General features: G+C 39.0%; 1 protein-coding gene and 1 non-coding gene across 4 annotated transcripts; one reads left to right on the top strand and one right to left on the bottom strand.

Annotated features, from left to right (window-relative positions):
* Positions 1–1,444: 1,444 nt before the first annotated feature.
* LOC148730381 (uncharacterized) lies at positions 1,445–16,290 on the bottom strand. 3 transcript variants are annotated; one of them, XM_088761214.1, is made up of 7 exons: positions 16,163–16,290; positions 15,553–15,647; positions 15,098–15,157; positions 12,474–12,551; positions 10,511–10,579; positions 6,679–6,747; positions 1,445–6,027 (listed from the first exon to the last, which is right to left on the bottom strand). In XM_088761214.1, exons 2-7 carry the CDS (start codon positions 15,617–15,619, stop codon positions 3,782–3,784), a joined length of 2,589 nt encoding a protein of 862 aa, XP_088617340.1. In that variant the 5' UTR covers positions 15,620–15,647; positions 16,163–16,290; the 3' UTR covers positions 1,445–3,781. The 3 variants fall into 3 exon arrangements, with proteins under 3 accessions (XP_088617340.1, XP_088617342.1, XP_088617341.1); XM_088761216.1 differs by lacking the exon at positions 10,511–10,579; XM_088761215.1 differs by lacking the exon at positions 16,163–16,290 and having other exon boundaries at positions 15,553–16,092.
* Positions 10,933–11,005, top strand: Trnat-ggu (transfer RNA threonine (anticodon GGU)). The gene has a single exon. It is a non-coding gene; the product is annotated as a tRNA-Thr (tRNA).
* Positions 16,291–23,852: the final 7,562 nt, after the last annotated feature.

Raw genomic sequence — 23,852 nt, 5'->3', positions numbered from 1 at the left:
TACTGGACTATCAAAGGTATGCAGGGTAGTTGTGAGTCGTTATGTTTGCTATTCAAATTTTGCAATAAATACCCAGGCGCAGTGGGATGAAGAAAGACCCATGTTCAGTAACCGAGGAATGGTCCTTCAAGGTTCGTCATCTTTCGATAATTAAAGACATTGCATCAATGTCACGCAGCAAGTCTTTCATACCTAGATAATCATTAACTTTATATTTCTTTCTATTAAATAAAAGATAATCTCAAATTGGACTTGCACAACGGCAATTATTACCTTTGACAATACTGACAAAGATATGGTTCTTGCACGTACGCACCACACCAAAGAATTGCATGTAATGAAGTGTAACCAGTTTTGTTTGTGTAGACTAAGGCATACACTTGTGAATTAGTGTAGATTTAGTATTATGGAGCGAGAAAAACAATTATGTAATGTCCATGCAATAATTCAAAATGGTCGACACGTCAGTTGTGTAGTACATGGGTGAAAAATTAAAGTAAACGCTGAATTGTGCGTGATTCGTGAAAAGTCTGTTTTAATTCCCGTAAACCGTGAATTATCGATTTTAATTCCGGTGAAGCGTGCACGACACCCCCCCCCCCCTTTCCAATCCTCGTTTATTTGTGAGGGCAAAAGGTCTGTTTTCACAAAGGTCACCAAAACTATTCTTTTTAAGGCATACGAGGGCGCCTTCAAATTCGTTATGACGGGAGCTCACACGAAGCTAAAGCAGCAAGCTTCACGCTATTTTACCTGAGATGTGAAAAGGGAAGTTGACGTTTGCCGTTTCACGTAAACGCGGTGCTAAATCTCTCTATTATCTGTACGGGAACGTGAACAGATCGATTTTTGGTCGATGGTGAAATAACTTTGATTCTTTTCGTCTTTTTTGACAACGTTAAGGTTGATGAGTTATCGTAGAAAGGGGGAGAAGTGGGGATGATTTACTTCTCCAAACGGAGAGAGAGTAGTATTTTCAAAGAGCTTATGTGCATGATGTCATTTGAGAACTCAGAGAGAACAGAGGAAACAAAAAAATTAGGATTTTGAGTACAAGCTTTCTAATTGTCCTCAAGGAGAATACGTGGTTGTGGTTTCATTCGCACTGGCATGCCCTGAATTTATTTTAAACCTTTCATTTGCTTTAAAAATAGGCAAACATAAACTTCAAATCTAGCTTTCCTCCTCTATTCGGTGGTAAGGACAGATGGGGTGTCAGTGAGTTTGCGTTTCCTCCATCGCTCCGAACAGAAGAACAATGGTTTAACGTTGGAATCAATCCATTAAGCAACAAATTTATAGTAGTAGCTTTCAACCTTGTCAATTACATATTCCACTTGACTTCCCAACAATGATAAAGGAAAGGTGGGGAGGGGTGGGGCTAATTCTGAGCTTCTGTTTCTTACATCGCCCCAAATATACAAAAATGATTAAGTCAAACCAATCAATCAAACAAATTTATTAATTCAATAATAATTAAATATTTCCCTAGTTCGTCACACACTGCATATGACCATATGACTCTCTATAAAAGTTATTCTATTGTTAAAAACTTAGAGAAATTGATATAAAAACTTGTTAACCGATGAAGTGCCAGAGTGTCTCTGAGTCTATCGCTTCTAAGTGAAATTTTCTTCGATCTATACACCGAATGCAAATATGGCGTTCAATTTGAGTTGCCATTGTTCTGGACTGACTAGCCACTTACACATGTGATAATCCTTTTGTATTTCCACGTGAAGACGAGGCTAGTGAGTCCAGAATTCAAATTGGACGCAATTCAAATTCAATTCAATTCAAATTGGATGCCATATTTGCATTCGGTGTATACGATGTTAATTAACAAAAGCTTAAAAGCTTATGAGCCTGCTATAATAGTAATTGTGATTCTAAAGAGGAGATAGAACACCACAGGAAAGCTTAAGGTTGCGAACAAAATCTACTAATGGGTTACTGGTTACTCAAATCAGTTGCCTCACACGGGTTAAAGATACTTAACTTTGGATCTTTAAAGATCCACAAGAGATCAAGTAGGTGATTAAATACTCATAAAATATGATGAAATAACTCAGCTAGGTTCATATATACAAAAAACACTGATGACAAATAATGTCGCACACTAGTCTAGTTTAATACAAGTCACACACTAGTTCCACGCTTGCCTAAAATGCTTAGTTTTGATCTCAAAATGCACCAAAAACTGAGTTGGTGATTTAAAGGGCGATGAGACAATTAGGCAAAGCCTTATTATAACATAACCAAAGTAAAGCGCGCGCTCTGATTGGTCAATTTAGCGTCCCCCATTTGCCCATGGGTGTACGCTGCTGACGTGAGCAAATGCAAAGACTATTTTTCCGCGCGCGCTTGTTTTTTTCTGGTCACGTAAGATTTGTTGAATAAAAGGGAACTCTTTAGCTACAATATGTTAATGTTATGTTATAAAACAAATGGTAAACACCACAGCGTACACTATTGAGTTATGGATGCACTTGGGAGGTTTGCTAAGCACTCAAGAAGCTAGAGTCGCTCTCGGCTATCGCCTCGAGCGACTCTTACGCTTCTTTCGTGCTTAGCAACCTCCCAAGTGCATCCATAACTCAATAGTGTACGCTGTGGTGTTTACCATTTGTTAAAGATACCATATACATATAGACTGAGAGGGAGGACTCTAAGTAGTGACGTTCGGACCGAGCGTAGCGAGGTGCATGCGTTATGAACGAAATTTGAAAAGTTTGTTTTAAAAATAGAACGTAACAGACTGGCATGCGCGGGAAAAGTATTAGAAAGATTCTGCGGTAAAAAAATTTAGTCACAACAAGAAACTCACAGTTCATTAAAAAAGATGACTTATTTTCTCTTTTTTCTTCACTGCCGTCCGTGGTTTTTTGTAACAGCTGCGAACAAAAAACTGATGTCGCCGTACAAAATAATACATTCGGGCCGGACGGCTTCCTCCGAACCGGCTTACATCAACCCGTCCGGCCCTAAATACGACTGCTTTGAGATTGCGCAAGCGGCGCCGGACGGGGCAGAGGGTGAAAAAGAAAAATAACACAACTACCCTCTTTTTACCGAGAATTTGATTTGACCCACTCTAGTCTAAAATGCTCAGTTCTGGATATTGAAAGATCCACAAAAAAATCCTGTAGGTAACCGAATACGCGTCAAAAAGGCTAAATTACTGAAAAGGTAGCCTGGGGATACCAATAATACTAAGCACAAGATATTAAGTGTTTGAAATTTCTCACTCAAGTCTGATATAATCTAAACGTTTTTCGAAAACTACAGGAAATTTCCACACGTTCTCTGCATATTTTTTTTCGTGCTGTGTTGGCATGGAAAAGATAGAACTTAGTTTTTCTCACCCTACCTTTGCATTTGCGTTTGCTTTGCCTCGGTTCACAATTGTGGGAAGCGAAAGCAAACGCAACTGCAAGTTAAAAAGAAAATGAAAATTTGTCATTACTTACGTTGACGCTTGCATTTTCATTTGCATTCTTTTATTCCTTGACGCTTGCCTTTGTATTTACAGTTGCGTTGGGGTAGTCCACACATTTAGATCCTTGCATTTGCATTTGCGCTTGCGTTTGCGTTTGCGTTTGCATCACACGTGTGAACCAGACATAAGGATTAAAAAATACTTCCTTTTTGTTACCGGGTATTCGATTTGACTCACTCCAGTCCAAAATACTTACTTCTGGATCTTAGCACATGCATTGTTGCAAAATCGTTTTCAAGTGGTAGTTTTGTTGAGACTAATAGTTTCTGAGAATGTTAAGATCTACCTTAGTTTAGGTAGTATAAAGTCTCCACACTTGTTCATGCCGTCAGGTGGGTGCCATTTGCGTTGCTCATCCAAAGCCTCATTTACAATCAGTGCCATTCCCTCAAGTTGGTGCAATTCCTTGTGACAGTGAAGAAACCACTGGCCTGGATTATCAGAAAGAAAATTGATGACAACGTAGCCTCCTGCAGGGACCATAACTGTGTCTTTTCTGATCGTGTGGTTAGAAATTGGAAACGTTTTCTCTATCTTCCATCTTGGTCTGGTGCAACTGCTGTTCACACACCCTTCTTTAGTACAGCCGATATCATCGCAGAATATATCACTATTTGGGGTTTGAACAAAACCAGTGGTGTCGTTATACTCTGGATATCCAACGGCAACAACATGAAACGTATGGCCGTGGAGATGAATTGGATGAGCACTGGGGGTAGCACCAATTGATGAGAACACCATTTGAATAGTTTTGTTATAGGGAATGCCGATCACATGGACACATGAGCACTCGAGTGTTGATGGATTGCAGTCAGCCGTACGGTTGCAGATTGTGTCATATGTTTTAAAATCGTCATATTGGGTTTGAGGTGGAAAGGAGGGAAGAATAAAATTGCGCCCATTCACTGAACTAGTATCGGATTGGCCTTCAAAATGAAAGTTGACGAAATGGCTGCAATTTGTGCATCCTTTGGTGGGGTTTGCATCTGGAAGCTCCTCAGGTGGAGTGGGTTCGAGTAAACGCAGGTCGTGTACATTAGTACAACTAATGTTATATGAATCATGAAAGTTCTTAAAAGGGCAGTTCACAGCTCTGCATTTATTCTCCTGGGTGCACTCTCTGCGACGAGATCTGTTTTTTATTTTTTCATATTCACTCGAAGGTACATTATCATCCGGATCCCAACCGTTGTCATCCTGTTCGTAGTGCAAAATAGCCTCTGCCACATGTCCTAATGACTGGTAAGGTGGCCCACTCCTAGTTTGATTAATTTCCATAGTCTCTGCACGCATCCAGTAGTCTGTAAGATTTAGTTCGTCATTTGCACTGAGTAAAAAGTCATATCTCTCTCCAGGATGGATCATGATGTAATCAACATCTTTTACGGGTTTAGTCCAGTAGCCGTCAGTGTTGACCACAGTCAGTTTATGGCCATCAATGGAGAAGCTGTAAGAATAAAGCCCTTGGGCTCCAATAAGCCGAAAGCGATATGTCTCTCCGGACTTAACAGTGAATATACTCAGTCTTGTTTTATTGTATTTAACGTCATCATGTCTGCCTTTGCCATTTATGATTCCAGAAAAATACGGCATAGGCCCAGCCCCTCCATTGTCAAAACTACGTGTACCACTATACTTTTGATCTGCTCGAGTAGGTACTTCGCCATGGGGCTTGTCTGGATAAAATCCCAAGGCTGCCTGGGTCTGTGTGAACAGGTCCAGGGATGCCTCATGTTGCCAGTCTAAAAGCGTTAAGGTGTGTTGATGTGGATAGTCTTTAAAAGTAATATTTAGTTCAGTTTGGATTTCCTCCAACCTTGTTTTATTTTCTTTGACTATAAGTGCACCATAGAAGCCATCTGTTCTTTGAGCACCACTGTGAGAGTGGTACCAAAACGTTCCAGAAGGTCGAGCGGTGTAATTGTATGAAAAGCTCGATGAAGGTCCTATTTGACATTGAGTGACTTGCCCTACACCATCCATCCAAGGTGTTCCTTTCTGATGCATCCCATGCCAGTGAATTGAAACACCTTCAGTGGTGAGATTGTTATGAACATGAATAATGACCCTTTGACCTTCATGAACTATTAAGGTAGGTCCAGGAATTTGTCCATTGACGGCTATTGCCATGCGGTACGTTTTGCCATCTACAAACTGAGGATGAGTGCAATTGGTGCTCTTCTGTATTGAACATGTTCTGTTATCCTGGAGCGGTGTAAGTGACCCATCGTCTTCAAAATAATAAATTACTCCTTGGGATCCTCGCATCGCTATTCCTGTAGGTTCATCCACTGATAACTTTTGATAGCTGGTGAAGGTTCGAATTTCGTCGATCTCGAGGTTGAAAATACATACACTTTTATTTTCATGGCATTCACACGTTGGATTTCCGTATTCACAGTTGAGAGTTTCCGTATTCTCAGTTGAGAGTTTCCTCATTTCTGATATTGTGCCTTCCCAATCCACATACCGGTCTTCCCCAGTCTCGTGAAGGTTCCCTGCCTTGTCTCGTACCTCGTTCTGCCCGTCTAAATAGAAAGAATGAATTGAAATAAGAGAGTTAGCTTTGGAATATTAAATTGGTGGCAGGAAGCTGTAACTATTAGTTGTGCCTCAGGGAATATTCGGTCAGTAATAGGGGTATATCGACTCATATCTCCCACTTTATATTCCACTTTGGACGGATGTGGAGTGGGAGTGCGTGGAAAAGAGGCAGGTCAACAATTTGGAAGTTTAAGAACTAGATACATGACTTGTTGTCAATCTAAAGTCGCATCCTACTGAGATCATGCACTTTCACTTTAGTTTGTTGTCCTTCTTAGAGCGAACTATTCTCGAGTGACTTGGTTGATGAACCATTTCAAGCATTTTTAACCCGGCTTAAAACGCGGCTACTTTTTCAGCTTGATCGGTTGAGTACTGCTAAGTTGGGAAAACTGAACCGCCAACTGATGTCCACATTGTTGAAATCTATTGCACGTAGAGTCTTTTTCGAAACTTTGGAGTGAAGGACAAAGTCAACGCTTAGTTTGCTTGCACAACCATGGCCTCCGTCTCCCCCAACCATGTCTAGTTAGAAGACATCTTTCATTGCTGTAAGTAACTGAAATAACCCTGAGAAAGCTAAGATGGGAAGCTACTCATTGTCAAGTAGATTTTCTGTTCAGGAATTTACTCACTTTTTCCAGAAGTCTTGGAATCTATTTGGGAAAACACTCTGGAGTTCTCGGAGACGTCTTTAGTTTTGTCTGAGGAAAAATTTTATCATGTATGAGGATCTTCAATAAAGAAATAGAATTCATAGACAGTCAGGTATCAGAAAGGTTATAACAAATATACTTCTAACTACAATATGATGGTGGGGGGGGGGGGGGGGACAATTTACCAGCTACGCTCCCATTGGAAAATCCAATACTTACAAAAGGGGCAAAAATTATTACACGCCTCCCCTTACTAAGGGGTCGACAACCCTGCACTCGACATAATACAGTGGAACCTGGAGTAAGCAGCAACTTATTAAGCAGTCACCCTGTATTAAGCCGTCGATTGTTAAAGTCCCGAGTTGTTCCTCTTTATTGCTGTAATTTGAACTTTTTAGCGGTCAGCCCCATAAAGCGGTTGTGGTCATCCTTTACAAAGTCCCAACGGCCTGTTTGTATTGTTTTCCACCTATCTCCAATGGTTATTTGAAACGCAACCACTCAAATAAAACTGAAAATAATCTTTCAAGTACAATTTAATCCATGTTTATCTCCAAAAATCATTATTAGTAGTATTTTTGAGCGTTTTTATGTAAATTAATTGTTCAATTAAGGCAAAACATGGCGTTTTACATCGTTCCTTATAACTGGTAATAAGCGAACAACCTGTATTAAGTGGTCACCCCTACATTCCCCGTGGGTGATCGCTTACAACAGGTTTGACTGTAAAAAAGAAATATTGTAATTAATTCTACTACGTTACTTAAAAATCCCCCCACACACTCCCCCCTCTCTACCAAACACTGTTGCCTGATATTAGTGACCATTTTGAAACTCTAATGGGTAAGAGGGAGATATAAATGAAAGGTATAAAAAAACTCAATCAATAGTACAGCATGCAGAGACTTGCCACTTGTTCTAGCTGTAGTAGTCATTCTACTGTGCCCTAATCACCCATGAACGAGTTTAATGAGAGCTGATGACAATAATATTCTCCAGTGTTACTCGGTCTTTTCCCCACAATAAAAATTATAGTAGCAGCAGAGCACTGATAGAGGTGATTTGGGTATTTCGAATCAACAGTTCATGGTTAAAGCCTTAAGCTATTCCCTTCGACTTGACAAGGAGAGAAAAACAGATCACAACGCCCAAATATCAAAAGTTTGAAACGGGGATAAAAACACACCTAATCTTAATGGTAAAAGAATGCGTATTCGCCATTTCGTGTTATTTCCCTACTTAGTAGTTTGCGTACAGAATGTCTGAAAGGAGGACCATTTCATTAAAAAATTGTCCGTGAGCTTTTTTTTTGAGATTGTGTTGGAACCAATCCTCTGGTAACAGATAAGAAGAGAATCGCTTTAAAAAAATAATAATAAAAATATTAAGGTCCGCAATGCGTACGTGTGTCGCTTACGAAATTGAGCTTCTTTTTGGTGTCTGGAGTTTTATTGAGTTTCTTTTAGAAGTGCCAATATCTCATTACGGTTAGATAGTTTTTAATGTTGTTCTTGTTTATCAATAAAACAAGATAACTGGCTTACAATAGTCCTGAAACGTTCATTTTTTAAGTTGAGGGTTAATGGCCAAACTTTGTTATGGAGGTCTCATTTTGACAACAAAGATGGCACATGTATATTTAACTTGAGGATTTTAGGAACTTAAAAAAACATCAGCATCATCTCCCATAAGGCCTGATAGATTCAGTTATGATTTTTTTTACGCAACAAAGCAGAATTGAGTTCTGAAGTATGTGGGTTAATTGTCTTTGCCTAGGAAAGTGAGGTAAAATTAAGTCTAGGGAAGCATTTCATATGAATATTTTTGGCATTTTGTGTACCAGAACACGAGAACAAAACTTTGCAGAAAAGGGCCGGAAAATTAGGGAAATGATGTAATCTACAATAGAAGCCAGTAATCAGAGACATAACTTAAACCTAACAGAGTTCAATGTACAGGCAAATGAAATCAATGATGGTATCATATGATTAAAAGTAATAGAATTTTTCAAGTTTTCTTATTATTGAAATTGTAATTTCATGCCAGTGTGTTTCTCAGATTTTAGCTATGTGGAGACATGAAATGAATAGGTGTACTTAACATCATCACGTAAATGGTCAACTTAACATACTATCAAAATTTGTCTTTCAGCTGAAACCTTGCAATTTTGTTAGTGGTCATCAGTACATAAAAATATCCAAGCTTTTGTTTATTTTGGTCAGCTACCGTGTGTATTAATCAGCACAACCAACTTCGTGTAAATCTGATTAGTTTCTAGTGTAATCTATTGTTGCTGAGCCTAGTTTACATTGGTAATCGAGTTTTGCACTGGTGATACATGAAAAAGGCACCTAGCTGATTTCAGCCAATCAAGAGTGTAATTTTCATGTATATCAATATTGTGATGAATTAACCACAACCAAACCAGTAACTGTAAAGGAGTTGTAGTCTACCAAATAAAGGCCTAATACTAATTGCTACCAAGTTTAAATATCAATGTTTATCTGAACCATTATGAAGAGTGTCTAGAAGACTGCCAAGCTTACAAAAAGTCATGAAATGTGAAGGTCTGAATAATTCTGGACATTACTTGGAAAACATAGTACTAATCACATTTCAGTTGTAACATTAAACTGCTAGGCTCTTATAAGCTATGGAATATAGGCTTTGTAGAAAATGATTTGTGAAAACCAAAACATCACATCATTCCACATTTTGTGTTGTCCAACGACTTGTTTCAATACCGGCAAGTAAAATACATTTAAATAGAACATCAAAAGCATTAAACTCCAAAAATGATCCTTAAAGCGTGATAAGATATCCTTTGTTTTCACGAAATTGTCATGAGTGCCAATCCTTGACCGGTATTGTTCAATATCGAGATTCCTATACTTAATTTTGTCGTTCTGAAATATGCCTCCATGAATTCTCAACAGTGCAAGGAGAATGCAACTAATATACTGCTTATTTCGCTTTATGGTACTTCCAGGAGGCTTCAGATACTTTCAAACACTTTAAAACGCTTTCAGACACTCAGTGTTGCAACCCGCACCAATAGATCCAACCGACAGTCGTTGGCTTGCGAAAGTTTAATGACTCTTTTCAATGTAGCACAACCCGTACCGGAGATTCAAGCAGTTGAATGTTGTCTTTTAAGAGCGTAAAAGCTCTTGCACAAGCTGCAGTTATAACACAAGCCGGGTCTAGGTATGTTGAATAAAGGCTGAAAGTTTCTAAAGAAACTGTGGTGCTGCGTCGGTGGTGGTAACAACATAATTTGGTTATATCAACTAAGTTGAAATTGTAAATTGGCCACCGTAACGAGTAAAAAAGGTGACGTTTCGAGCGTTAGCCCTTTGTCAGAGCGAATGCGGCTAACGCTCGAAACGCCACCTTTTTTACTCGTTACGGTGGCCAATTTACAATTTCAACTTAGTTGATATAACCGAATTATCTAGGTGTGTTGGTTTGTGTGAGGGGCCCAAACTCGAGATACGATCACCAGAAAAAAATTACTCAAGACCACGCTTATAACCAAGATGGCTGACTTAGACTAGTATTCAGTCCGACAATAGACCATGTGACAGGTGCTTGACTCTCGTGCACAAATAAATTAATCAGATCGTGCCATAATGTGGCTACACACTCTGGCCACACAAAAATTAAATAAAACCTAAATCCCTCGACTTTTACACTTATGTCTATTACCTGGCAAAGTTTCTTTAGTTGTTACTAATTTCAAAACACAAGAGGCAATTTTGGCGAGATTACTCTAATGTCTACAAAATGTCTGGCTCATTGCTCCGCTTACCTTTGTCAGAAATTTGGAAATTCTTCTTAGGAAATTCCCTTGAATTTTCGAAATCTCCTATGGGTATGTCTAAGAAGAAAACGAAAAATAATTAAATGAAAACCAAACCAAAAGATTAGAAATTAAAAAAAAGAATGATAACAAACAGCCGGACCAACCACAAGCAAAGACAGTGTGGCCGAGTGGTCAGCGGGCGTCGGACTCGCAATCCGCCGCTCCTGGGTTCGAGTCCCGCCTTGACCGCTACCTGGATTTGTTTCACGGTAGCTCCGAGTTCAAATCCTCGGTCATCCTTGTAAATAGCCAACTGGTTTGCTTTTGGCCAGATGGGATTCTTAATAATGTTATTTTCATTTTGAATTAGTTGTTTGGTGGAAAACCTGTAAACTAGCTTTCAGCTGAGTGTTTCTCCATGTTAAGTTGGCTTGTTGGCTCAGTCGGTAGAGCACTGCACCGGTATTGCAGAGGTCATGGGTTCGAATTCCGTACAGGCCTGAATTTTTTTCAGGCCTCCTTTTCAGTACTGCTTAAGTAGTGTTCGTTACTGCGAAGATCGTTCTCATACTCGTTCTTTAACCTCAGTTCCGCCTCCCGGTTAGCTCAATTGGTTAGAGCGCTGGACTGTTGTGCGGGAGGTCGAGGTCGATCGTTCGAGCCCCGGCCGGACCAACACTCAAGGTCTTGAAATAACTAAGGAGAATGCGCTACCTTTCTTTAATAAGAAATAGATAGACATTCTAGTCTTCTCGGGTAAGGACGAATAAACCGTAGGTCCCGTCTCCTGCATCTATTAATTAGATAATTTGGTTGGGCAGGGGACGTTAAAGAACCCACTCACGAGATTACTGTGATGTGGTCTGACCTGTTTACTGGGAATTGGGGGGAGGGGGCATCTTCAAATAAGTTTCCTTCGATTGTTTGTAAACTGCTGATGCAGTCTGGCCAAAGTCCCCCGAACAGTGTTGTGATGCGCATTTGATCATATCGACATGTTAATTTGCGCAATACAAATATTAAATTATTATTATTATTATTAGTTCAAATATATGAATTTCATATATTCACAAACGTACACTCCGTAGAGTACAAATATCACGCGGTACTTGTACTCTAGAGAACCGGTTAGACAGGTTTTCTCGCTTCGCGCAATCGACGATTTGGACTGAAGGTACAAAAATAAATGGCGCATTGTCGTGTTCCTGATTCTATTTTGTTCAATAAATGAAGAAATTTCCTGGTTGTCGAACTGTTTTCTTTTGTTTGATTCATCTAATAAACTTGGATCTGTATTTGTCAGCCATTCCGACTATTAGTGGTCAGAAATATGATTCAAATTGTCCGCAATTTTTTTTTCGTAACTTCAATCCAATTCTTCGCATGCACGATGCGAGAAAACCTGTCTAACCAGTTCTCTGGAGTACAAATACCGCGTGACATTTGTACTTGTCTAAGGCGTTATTTGTGCTCTACGGAGTGTAGTTGGATAATAACATCTTTTATCGAAGAAAACAAACATGGCAACACGACAACGCGAAAATTCCGTTCCGCTTCGCATACTTCTGTCACACACTCCCCCTAGATAAATATCCGCGAAGTTCGTTCGCACTGAAATAAAAATTTGGCGTATTGGATAATAAATAACTTATTGGATGTTTTGGTGTGTCTTAGCGCTGAGTATTTTACTCGTTATTTGTATTTTGACTCGCCCTGCGGGTTCGTAAAGTTACGGCACAACTCGCAGAAAAACTCAGCTCAGATATATTTATCCTGTGATCTATGTCACTGGGTGCTTACCATACACAACTAGTTACCTTCTCGAGCTCTAGGAATGACACTGAATCTAGGGTGGCACGTGCGCATTCATGCGATCTTTTGGCCGCCTTCTGGTTTACAGCTTTGTAACTTTGAGGATCCCATAAGCGTATGCGCGCCCGCTATCGCCCCAGGCTTTCGGTAGACTTACCAAATGGTTCCTCTATGTCTTCTATCACTCCATCTTCTTCATCCCCGTAGTCATCTTTTTCTGGCTCACGCGGGAAATCTGAAGGAAATAAATAAAGTCCCATGAGTTTCTTTCAAAACGTTCTTACAAGTTTCGTTGGAGATCAAGTTCTATCTACATAATTAATTCTCAACAGAGATGTATTTGGCTGTACCATGTTTTTGACAGTATTTCGGAGAAATTGTTGAGTTCCTTGAAAACCTGAGCTTTGACGTTGCAAGCATCTCTAACAGACTGCCTAGTGATAACTGATAGTGCATAATAGAAACGAATCCTAGATTGTAACCACGTAGTATGGACTGTTCCTGAAATAACTAAGCATTTAGATGAATTCCACAAGCATTATGGCCTCTTACGGCCTCATTCGCTCCGACGAAGGGCTAACGCTCAAAACTTCAGCTTTTGTAATCGTTACTGTGACCAATTTACCATTTCAACTTTGTTGATATATCCAAATTATTTCGTTACTCCCACCGACGCAGCCCCAAACAGTTTCTTTCGAAACTATTAGCCTTTATTCTTACGGGTAAAGCCTAGCCTATCAGAACCCTTCATTCTCAGTGTATTTTTCGTGGATCCTGATGAGACTGTAGCCATACAGGTGAAATAGGGATTCAACGATACATGAAACTCAGAGAAAAAATGGTTGAAAAAGAATTTTTTTCAGATATCGATAAATGACAACCTTTATTTTTTTTTCTCAGTTCGTGAGCGGGAGGTATTCTAAAAATCGTGGGATGTGATTGGTTCCGCGAGCAAGTGGTATTCTCCTATCTGGCCCGCACACAGCGGGCAGTATCCGTTTCGCTTGAGTCACTTTGCAGAACATCTCAACCTTCGTTGCAATTTTTCACAAATATATCTCAATTTTCCAGCTGGGTAGAGTTTTTTTTTAGTAAAGACGGCGGTCACGAAAGACAAGATTTACACACACCATTGCAGAAAACAAACATGCCGACTGACATCTCCAAAACACACATTTGTATTCGCTTACAATTTGACTTTCCTTGATATTTTAAAACGGAATATAAGTAAATTTTCGAAGATTATTCGTCGTTGGAATTAAACAATACTTTCCGTAAGATCTCTGAGAGTTTTTTTTTTTTTTTTACGAGAAGATCGTCGTGTGTGTTCGTCATACTAGTACTGTTGTTTATTTAAAAGCGTACATGCGCTTTTTTCCTCTTCAATTGACAGGTGTCACATGGTGACAGTCACTTATCCAAAAATGTTTCAAAGTTTGTTCGGAAGCCTTTCGGTTACCTTCACAAATAAAATGTTTTGGTTAAAGCTTTCCCTTTAATTTGAATAACATCTGTTTTCTATATCATCCATTCGCTAAAAATTGTCAAGTTTATCGAGGATTTTCCCAGAATTAAACTCGTAATTATAGCGCTAAATCCTTGGGGTTCTTTTGGCCTACCCAAGACCGCGGGCACAGTTTTTCCCAGTACAGACCTCCCAGCTGGTGAATGACATATATTTATATGGTCCTATAATATTGTTCATCGATATGTCTTGAGCAAATTACTTCATCTTCCTTTCCCCGCCCTCCCCCGAAAAATGCAAGGTCAGATAATGTTCGAGAATGATACGTTTTGCCACAGCTTGCAGGTTATAGCCAGGTTTCTGATCCGTTTTATTGAACTGGTGAGGGGAACAATATAATGAAGAAAATGAAGGTCGCGAAGCAGAAGGGCAAAAGTACCTCTCACCATTGTCTCCCCTCTCCCCCTCCCCCCCCCCATCTGCACAAGCCAGAGACAAATTAACAATTCAATTACCTTCGCTCCACAATGATACAAGACTTGCAGACATAATTAGAAACAATGTTTTTCTATTAGAAGACTCGTGAATTCTCAGCAAATTAAAAATTAACAAGATAAGTCTTGTCACCAATATGAGGCGAGAGGCTGTTCTCAACTGAGCACTATTACTTTTATATGCATATCATGCTTCATTGATTTTTGCTAAACGAGTGAAATAACTATCGCAAAATAAAACTTTATGGGCGAGTAAGCAGCTAAAATAATTCCTCGTAAGAGTGTTGGTACCCGACCAAAAAACAAAAGATTTAAATAATTTTCCCAAATGCAGCCAGTTGAAGAGCAAATAGATAATTTTAATAATTTCTGCTCCACGCTAATCAAAGACTTGAAACAAAATTAAAATTGCAAAGTGCGCTGTATTCAAACTCGTATTTAAGAGCAATCAGAATATAACTATACGAGCATCTGCGAGCATGAATCCGAAGGTCTGGAGTTCGATCCATCATAGGGACATGGAATTTTTTCTTTGTCTGACGCCCGTAACAAGATGAAAAACATCTTTCTTAATTCATTTTCTGTGTGGGTAGGCTAGAAGCGTCTTCCATCGCATCAATTACTTTATCTGAGAGGTGAGAGTATTTGCATCGTAAGGGAGTGTTACTTACGAGTGTATATCATGGTTATAGCTTTTCTAACCAAGCGATCCGATTTATGAGATGCCAGATGATCTGCAATTAATTCCAAAGGCGACTTTTGGAATCAAATGAGGAACATGTATTCAACTACGAATGAAAAAGAATTTTTAAAGAAACTTACGCATAAATTGTCTGTTATATTCAGCATCTCTTGGATCCTCCCGAGACTTGAAGTGTGCGGCTAAAAAATAAGTGAGAGTTTTAGAAGAAAAAATTCCATGTAAAAAGTAGAGTAAAAACCTTTATTTAAACACGATAAGTATTGAAGCTATGCAACTTGTGGGGTCGTGAGACTGAGCTGAGACATGCTGATAAGGTTGCAAATTGTGTTCTGCAAAAGCTAGATTCCCAAACAGAGCTCTAACACTTATGACGAATTCTATTATTTAGGGAGGGGGGGAGGGGATTCAGGTCGTTTACCTGATTCCCTAAGGCTCTGTAATATTCTGATAATCCTTATCTATTCAAAGTCCTTTTCTGTAGCCCCCCCCTTTTATAATCTGTTAGCGATGACTGACCCCCCTTCAATTCTCCATGAAATCCATGCGATATCCTCAAAAATCATCAAACTCGTACCTGAAACACAGCATTCAAAAACAGAAAGAGCCGCAAAAGCAAACGCTAAAACTACAGAGATCTTCATTGATGTTTCCGTTTTACCGTCTTGGATGCTTGAAAGAAGATAAGAAGATTCAGTATGAAGGGTTGGAGGAGATTTGTATCATTGACACAAAATATCAGCTACGAGAAAAGGCTACTGCAAAATTCGATTGGATTCGGCTAAAAAGATTAAGGCTTGACTTTGTGCAGACCAGCTTTGTGCAAGTATCTGGATGGTAGAAAAGATCGAGGCACGAACGATGTCATCCACCCACCCCTCCCTCTTCTTCAGCTCTATGCCCAAAAGCCTAAAAATATGTTTCTTTTCACTCAAGGATAAGCCAGGCGAACAAATATAATGACAAGCTAACAGCTATCGTCGAAAAGAACCCAGTCAGAGAGTCTAACTGAGAAATTAGGTATCGCATAGGCCTTGGATAAAGTTTCGCCAAAGAAAAGTGCACTACTCTTCGAACAAAGCAACAACCTGTTTGAGAAACTACCTGCCGGCCATCGAAAAATCAGCTTCGGCTATTTTCTTGAGCAAAAAGAGAATGTAAGGTACAGAATAAAGGATACAACCTACTTTGTACAACTTGTCACAAGATTATGGTAGCTGCTTGAGTTCTGCTAGGTAGCTCGAACACTACTGAGCAACTTGTGATCAAGAAAGAAATTGGACAGCCTTTTAAAGGGATTTTAATTGCATAAACAAGAGTCTGTCATGTAAATTCCACCGTGGGAGAACGCTTGAAGCGAGATAAAGACAAAAGTTTTGTTGAGTGTTTTTTTCCTTACAAGCGTCTGAAATTTTTGTAAGATCACGTACTGTCACCCCCCACTGCACAAGGATCAAAAAGCTTCTGTTTCCCTGAGTATACTAATTACGTAGCTCCGCAGAATTAAACCCAAAATGTTGTTCATGCTTAAGGACTTTTGAAAGAGTAATTTTGACACAACTAACATGGCTAAGATGCCAACCGACGTGCCTCTCTTTTGAGCTGATGGTGCTAACACGCACTTGTTTCTTTCTGACATTACTTGGATGTCATTCCGAATTGAATAGGCAAGCTTGTTGAAGCAGAAAAAACGCAAAAAACAACTTCAACGTCCGAAGCTAACCAACTGTCATCTGAAAACGAATCCCTTTGTCTGAGTCGTAATGGATTAGTTCTCACTATTATTAGCATTACGCCTAGTGTAGCATAACTCGTTATACTGTTTGCATCATTTCTAAAATTCTTTGGGGTTTTTTTGCCAGTACTTCATCTAAGTACGCAAATCAGCAAGCTCGCAAATTTTGTTTAGGAAATTTCCAGTTCCTATTAAGATTTAGCCCTGTTTATCGGCGCTAATTTTACACGATTCATGACGCACAACACAGAATGGGCGTGCTGTTTTTTAAGGTCAACATGAAGCGATATTTTTATACTTCATTGATCAAGGAAAAGTAGAGTCATTGTCTGCATTCGTCTATACGAAAAACAAATGATGCTTGTCAAGTATTTGTAGAAAGAAAGCTCTGTTCGTCTTTCGTCCAAGAGTACGCCTCAGTTCACCCCCGTGTTAATAGTGTTATTCTCTCAAAGTATGGCTGTTTTGCTCTGTGGTAGTTTTAAGCGATTTAGTAATTCTTGACTACCGTGCACACTGAGATCACACTCTGTTACCCTTCACTGCTCAGTGACCAGAGAGCATCACTGAAATATATTTCGTATTAATATTTGTCTACAGAAATGAAACCCGAAATGTTGTTCATTACAAGGTTTTTTTTTCGCATAATTAATTTTAACTCAGCCGAACATAGCTAAGAAGCCAATCTACGTGCTTGAGGCTGTATTTTGAGCGGATGATGCTAACAAACACTTGTTTCTTTATGACATTACTTAGAAGTCATTCAAAAATGAATAGGCATCTTACTGAAGCAAAAATAGTACTATAAAGGACTTCAACCTCCGGAGCTTGCCAACTGTCACACGAAAATGAATCCCTTTGTCTGCATCTTAATGGATACTAAATTATAACTCAGAGGCACTATTTCGTAGGACAAGAAGGCAATGATTTGGTATGAACATCATATTAACGTAGCTTTGCAGAATTGAAACTCAAAATATTGTTCGTAAACAACGGGTTTTTTCTAGCAGAAAATTTTATTTCAGATAACATGGCTAAGCGGCTAACATACGTGTCTCAAACGGTCTTTTCTGTGGATGATGCTGACAACCACTTAAGCTTGGTTATTTCTGACATTACTTAGAAGTCATTCAAAAATGAATAGGCAAGCTTACTGAAGCAAAAATAGTACTATAAAGGACTTCAACATCCTGAGCTAACCAACCATCACGTGAAAATGAATCCCTTTGTCTGTATCTTAATGGAATACTAAATTATAACTCAGAGGCACTATTTCGTATGATCAACATAGCTATTTGCATCAGTTAACAATTGAAATCAGGAAATCTAGCAATAAAAGGTTTCAAAAGTAACTTGATATCATCATTTTCAGACAGTGTACGACTTTATTACAGAGCGATGATGTTTGTCCCATATATGTTTTTATTAAAACTGGATCATTGGATAATGCAATTCAAGACTTTTTATTTGCTTAGTCGTTATAGTGTTTGAGCCATTACACCATAATATAATATCTTTACATTGTAACATCCGGTTTCTTACGTATGATGCACGATCCTTCGCAGTAGATAGCGCTATTTATGCAATAGCGAAAATCAGACCTGAAAAAAATCAGGCCTGTACGGGATTCGAACCACTGACCTCTGCAATACTAGTGCAGCGCTCTTACCAATTGAGCTAACAAGCCATCTGGGAGCAGGCCGTTAAGTTGCTTCGTAATAAACCCGTGATGATAAATAAGATACAATGAATATATGAAGTTCAAATATTTTCGTTATTGCGTAAATAGCGCTATCTACTGCGAAGGATCGTGCATCATACGTATTTAATACCGCAGTTCGAAATATATGAACTTCACATATTCATTGTATCCGGTTTCTTTTTCAAAATAAAGTCGAAAAGATTTGTCTCATATCTTGGAGGCGTTTCTTTTTTTAATAAAACAACTATTCCACCCCGCATATTGGCTATCTATCATCACATATCCAACGTGCGCTCGTGGAATAATTGTTAAACATAGAATACTTCAGGAGGTAATAAAAAACACTCTACTTCGGACCGACTGTTTTTCGTCGGTTTAACCCTCTTTTGCAGCTGAAATAAGGTAGTTTTCAGGATAAAAGGCCAAATGTAAAGATCTTTTTATTCTTGCCATCTTTATTCGAGGAGTGTTTTAAGTCTGCGAATAGATGCCATCCGTAGTCGGCCGTTATTAATTATCACACAAAATCACTTAGAGGTCATTCGGAAATTAATAGGCAAGGGTACTGGAGCAAAAATAGTACTATAAAGGACTTCAACCGCCGGAGCTAGCTGACCGTCACATGGAAATGAATCCCTTCGTCAGTATCTAGATGGAATACTAAGTTATAACTCAGAAGCACTATTTGGTATGATCAACATAGCTATCAAAATCGATAAACAATTTATATCAGGAAATCTGACTGTTTTCAAAAGTAACAACATTAGTATTCACAAACAGTATACGACTTTGCTATAAAACAATAATGTTTGCGTCATAAACGCTTAAGCGATTTTGTGTGATAAAAACGTGTCTTAGTCCGATGATACAGGGAGGCAGTTAATGATGGTACGATAACGTTAGACAATAACGAGTTTTTGAAAAAAAAAAACACATCATTTTCGGGTGCTATCAACAAAGAGAATGCTCAGGAAGTAGTTAACTGAGACACTCTACTTCACACCAACCTCTTAATGGAGCTAAAGTAACGTGGTTTACACTTCCGATTTGCAGGATAAATGGCCCAGTATAAAGATTTATTACAAAGTTGTCATCTTTTGCTAAACAAAATTTGGTCTGGAATTTAATGCCATCCTACATCCTACACCTAGTGTAGCTTAAATCGTAACACTTGTTGCATGACTTGCACAATATATTGTTTTTAACAGTATTTTATCTGAGTGCACAAATCAGTAAGCTTGCAAATTTTTATACAGGACATTTTGAGTTCATGTAGTATTAAGTCGTTTTGCTTTGTGTTCGTTTTGTACGTTTTATGACGCAAAACAAAGGCTGTTTTACCTTCTAATGTCAAAATCCAGTATGTTTTTGCACCTCATTGATAAAAATAGAAACGCTTTCTACTACTTGCAAATTTTTAACGCGGAGTTCTGCTTGATCATCTTTTATGCGAAGATACCTCTGCGCGCCATTTTTAGCCGTTTTGCTCAATGCGCATCTTGTTATTTAAATAGTTAGGCTGCGTTCATGGTGATCAAACCTTTGTTAAAACTTTAGGGCGTTTGAAACTTTTCAAATTTAAATCCGTGATATATGAGTGTGCTGTTTGTGAGATGTTTGTGGAAAGTAAGATAAATCGATATTGGCCGAAGTATCATCCACTCACGCAAGTATTGTTATAAAGTTAATCAAGTGCAACATAAATTAATGAACTTTCTTTCAACTTTTTGGTTTTTTTTTTATAAAAAGTAAACCATAATTTGTGCGTCAGGAAGCTCTTTAAGGCCTAATGGACCTTGCAGACTGGCGTCGAGAAACCGACACTGTTCTTTTAATTGCTGACTCACATAATTACTCAATTCAGACTCCAACCATGAATTCACTTTTTTATTATTCGGGTGAACCTTTGCGCATTCGTGCGGAACCATTTCTTTTGACCGTCTAGCCTGTAGCTGGAGAATGTTTTGGAAGTTTAATTATTCATTATGCTGCTATCATGCTCGATGCTCTGAATGTAACATTATACGCAAAATCATGCTGGAATCATTCATCTGACTCTACCCACAACCTGCCCCTTTTTGCGTTGTCTTTCCTACCTTTCCAAAGATAGAGACTTCAGTATCGTAGAAAGGATAATTTTGCTGGGTTCTGATTTTCCCTTTTGTTGTAATTCGTTGTGAATATTCCTTGTTATTCGATGTTTTACACACAAAACTGCACTCTGTACATTTCCTATGATAATGACAAGGAGATTATGTTTCACGATGAGGACCCCCTCCCACAGGCGATCGGCTTCTCCTTTCTTCTCGTGAACCTAATGTTTAATTAAATGGTGATAATGGCAGGGGAAATTAGATGTGAGTCACTCTTAAAGAGTTATTTGTGCCTTCGTGTCATCGATGAAGCGAGCCAGTCCTACTTTATCCGTTCAGTTGTGAACTAACCTTAAAGGTTCTTCAAGACTTTCTTACAAATTGCATAAGTTATTACAAAATGCGTCCTTATTACAAAATGTCGCAGAATGAGCCCGTCAAAGCTAAGTTTGTTCAAGAATTTTTGTAAGTTTTCAGTTAAACTATTTATTACTTTGATGAATGCGTTAAGCTTTAAGAATGAGTTGTGTGGGTTACTTCAGGGACTACCGTACGTAGTGTTATGATGATATGCTAACTCTATGAAGAATCTTTCCAAAAATGACAGAAATGGGAAATTCTTGACACAGGTTTAGATGTCTTTGTACAGTGCGCGACGTGGGAGCGTGGCCTGGAGGAACTATTTGTAGATTATATTGAGGTTGGTCACTATATATATTTATTCATTTTTTTATCGACGGACTTCTGCGAAGTCGTAGATACTATGCTATCCAGAGTGTAAGTCCGTCCATCCGTAACAATCAAAACCTTCGGATAATGCTCCGAATTCAGTTTGGTCTTCTCTGACATCGTCCGATTTTCGAATCTCGCGTCGGCGATCGTAATCGCAGTTTTTTTTTCTCCTGCAGGTTTTGTATCTCCTAACAAGAGAGGGAGTTTGGGGACAAAATTCTGCTTAGTACGGGAGGTAGGGGGAAAAGAGTTCTCGCGCGAGCCAATCGCGCGGTTCGGGCGGTTACTGGGGCGGTTCAGGTGTCAATGTGTTAGCATAATATATTCATACGATTAATTGGTTGTGATTACAATTAGTCATTCCATTAACAATATCTGCTCCCCCTATATAAGAAACTAGTCTGATTAAAATTGGCCAACACAAGTCAATCAACTATAAATAATCCAGTGGATACATGAGGTCATAGACTGCCCATTTTTCATGTATCTTGTGATGTAGAAAGTCTGCAGCAGTCCCTGGTTATAGCTCCCACAAGTAACGTCTCCTCACCTCGGAATTTCATGCCTTTTATTAAACTCGTTTACTTGGTCCGTACTGTCAGTTAAGGGCCGATTGTTTTCGCGCCTGCGCGTCGTTTTTGGGCCGTAAATCCCAGCTGGAAGAGGTTCCGTAACGTTTAGTACGGACCTAGAAAACGAGGTAGGATATTTATCATTACTCTGGGTTCAAATAGAGGGAAGCAATTTCAACTCAAACAACGTTTTGACTTTAGCGGGCCGCACATGAAATACGGCCCACTTACCGGCATCAGTCGTAGTGCACGTGCAAACTGACCGATATAATGAAATATGTTATCTACAAAATAAGTGGTTTACTGAGACAATAGAAATTTGTCAGCAAGAATGTGCTTTCTTGATTTAACGCCAACTTCTCTCTACCGATAAGCAAAGAAGTGTATGACAGCTAAAAGAGAGAGAAACTAGTCGAATTTTTTAGGGGTAAAAAATCAAAACCAGGTTAAGCACATGCAGTGTGTTAAGGAAACCTTGACACAAAGTCAAGAGGGCGAGCCGGGTCAGCTTTCGCTTTTATTCGATAATCAATCGATGTCATAGTGAGTATAACAGCACATTCAACTTACATGTTTGTATCTTGCCGTCGACTTTGGAACAAAGGGTGCAACAGAATATCCAGATTATCAAACAAAATGTGCACAACTACGATGTGCACATCCTCAACCCATTGACTTCATATATGACGTCATAAGGCTGATGAATTGAATTAGAACCGGGCTGAAAACGACCGAGTTCATTAAAAGTGATGAAGACAATGTTTCTAATCATCCCAAATATATTGTCATTAACAAAGATTTAGTAATACATAGACAGGTAAAAACGAGCGAAATAATATGCCGACGTTTCGGCGACTTCATGACGCCATTATCAAGGGTACAAATGAAAATAAAATGAACAAATGCGAGTTCAAGAGTTACAACTAATTTGCATAGGGGAAGTAGCTACACAAAGACTTTAGCACGGATAGAATCCGTTTGCACGTTCAAACTCGGTGTTAATTGTTTGATGTAAAGCATCTCTTTGACAAGACAATCGAATTTGTTCATACACTCCTTGAGAACTTTGAAACAGCTAAGAAGGTCCTTAGGGACAGCACCTGCGTGGTCGTTGTGGTAGTGCTTGCGTACTGAAGATGACGTGCCCTTATAGCTATCCACGCGGGCATACAAATGGCCGCGTGTGTAACCAACATAGCTCCCCTGTATCGTACAGGCTACATTTAAATTGGTACACTACGCACTGTTGATTAACCAGCTGTGATTTAGTCTCACGTTCTATAAGGTCTTGGCTAATTTTCCGACTGACAAATACGGGCTGGATTGTGAGCTCGTATTTGTTAATTTTATTTTCATTTGTACCCTTGATAATAGCGTCATGACGTCGCCGAAACGTCGGGACATCATATCGCTCGTTTTTACCTGTCTAAATATATTGTCGTGCCCAAAATTGAATGTAATTTCTGTCCCTTTTGAATTAACAGGAAAAACAAACATTATCTGCAGGGGAACTTGTACAAGTCAATTTTTGGTTGATTTTTTTGTTAAAGAACTTTGATTCTTTCTGTCTTTTATGGCAACGTCAAGCTTGACGAGGCCAGTTTTCCTAATTGTCTAATAGTGTCCTTAAGGAGGATACGAGGCTTTCGTTTTGTTCGCACTGGCATTCCCTGAATTTGTTTTAAACCTTTCATTGGTTTAAAAAATAGGCAAGCATAAACTTAAAATCTAATTTTCATCTTTTATTCGGTGATAGGGACAGCTTGAGCATTGAGTGAGTCTGCGTTTCCTCCGTCGCTCCAAACAGAATAAGAACGATTTATCAGTGAAATCAATCCATTAATCAACACATTTCTAGTAGTATCTTTTAACCTTGTCAATTACACATTCCACATGACTTCCGACTTAGCTTCTGAATAAAAGGGAACTTAAGCAGTCACGACGGCAACGCCGGCCACGGAAGACGTCGATTAAAAAATGAGTTTCTACTTTTAGTTAGAATTTCGAAAATGGCTGCATGTGTTTACCGTCTCAGAGGGCGCC

The sequence above is a fragment of the Stylophora pistillata genome, chromosome 5, assembly GCF_964205215.1.
Source record: "Stylophora pistillata chromosome 5, jaStyPist1.2, whole genome shotgun sequence".
In the NCBI taxonomy this organism is placed as follows: Eukaryota; Metazoa; Cnidaria; class Anthozoa; order Scleractinia; family Pocilloporidae; genus Stylophora; species Stylophora pistillata.
The sequence above is the reverse complement of the archived record's forward strand: the minus strand, read 5'-3'. Positions and strand labels throughout refer to the sequence as shown.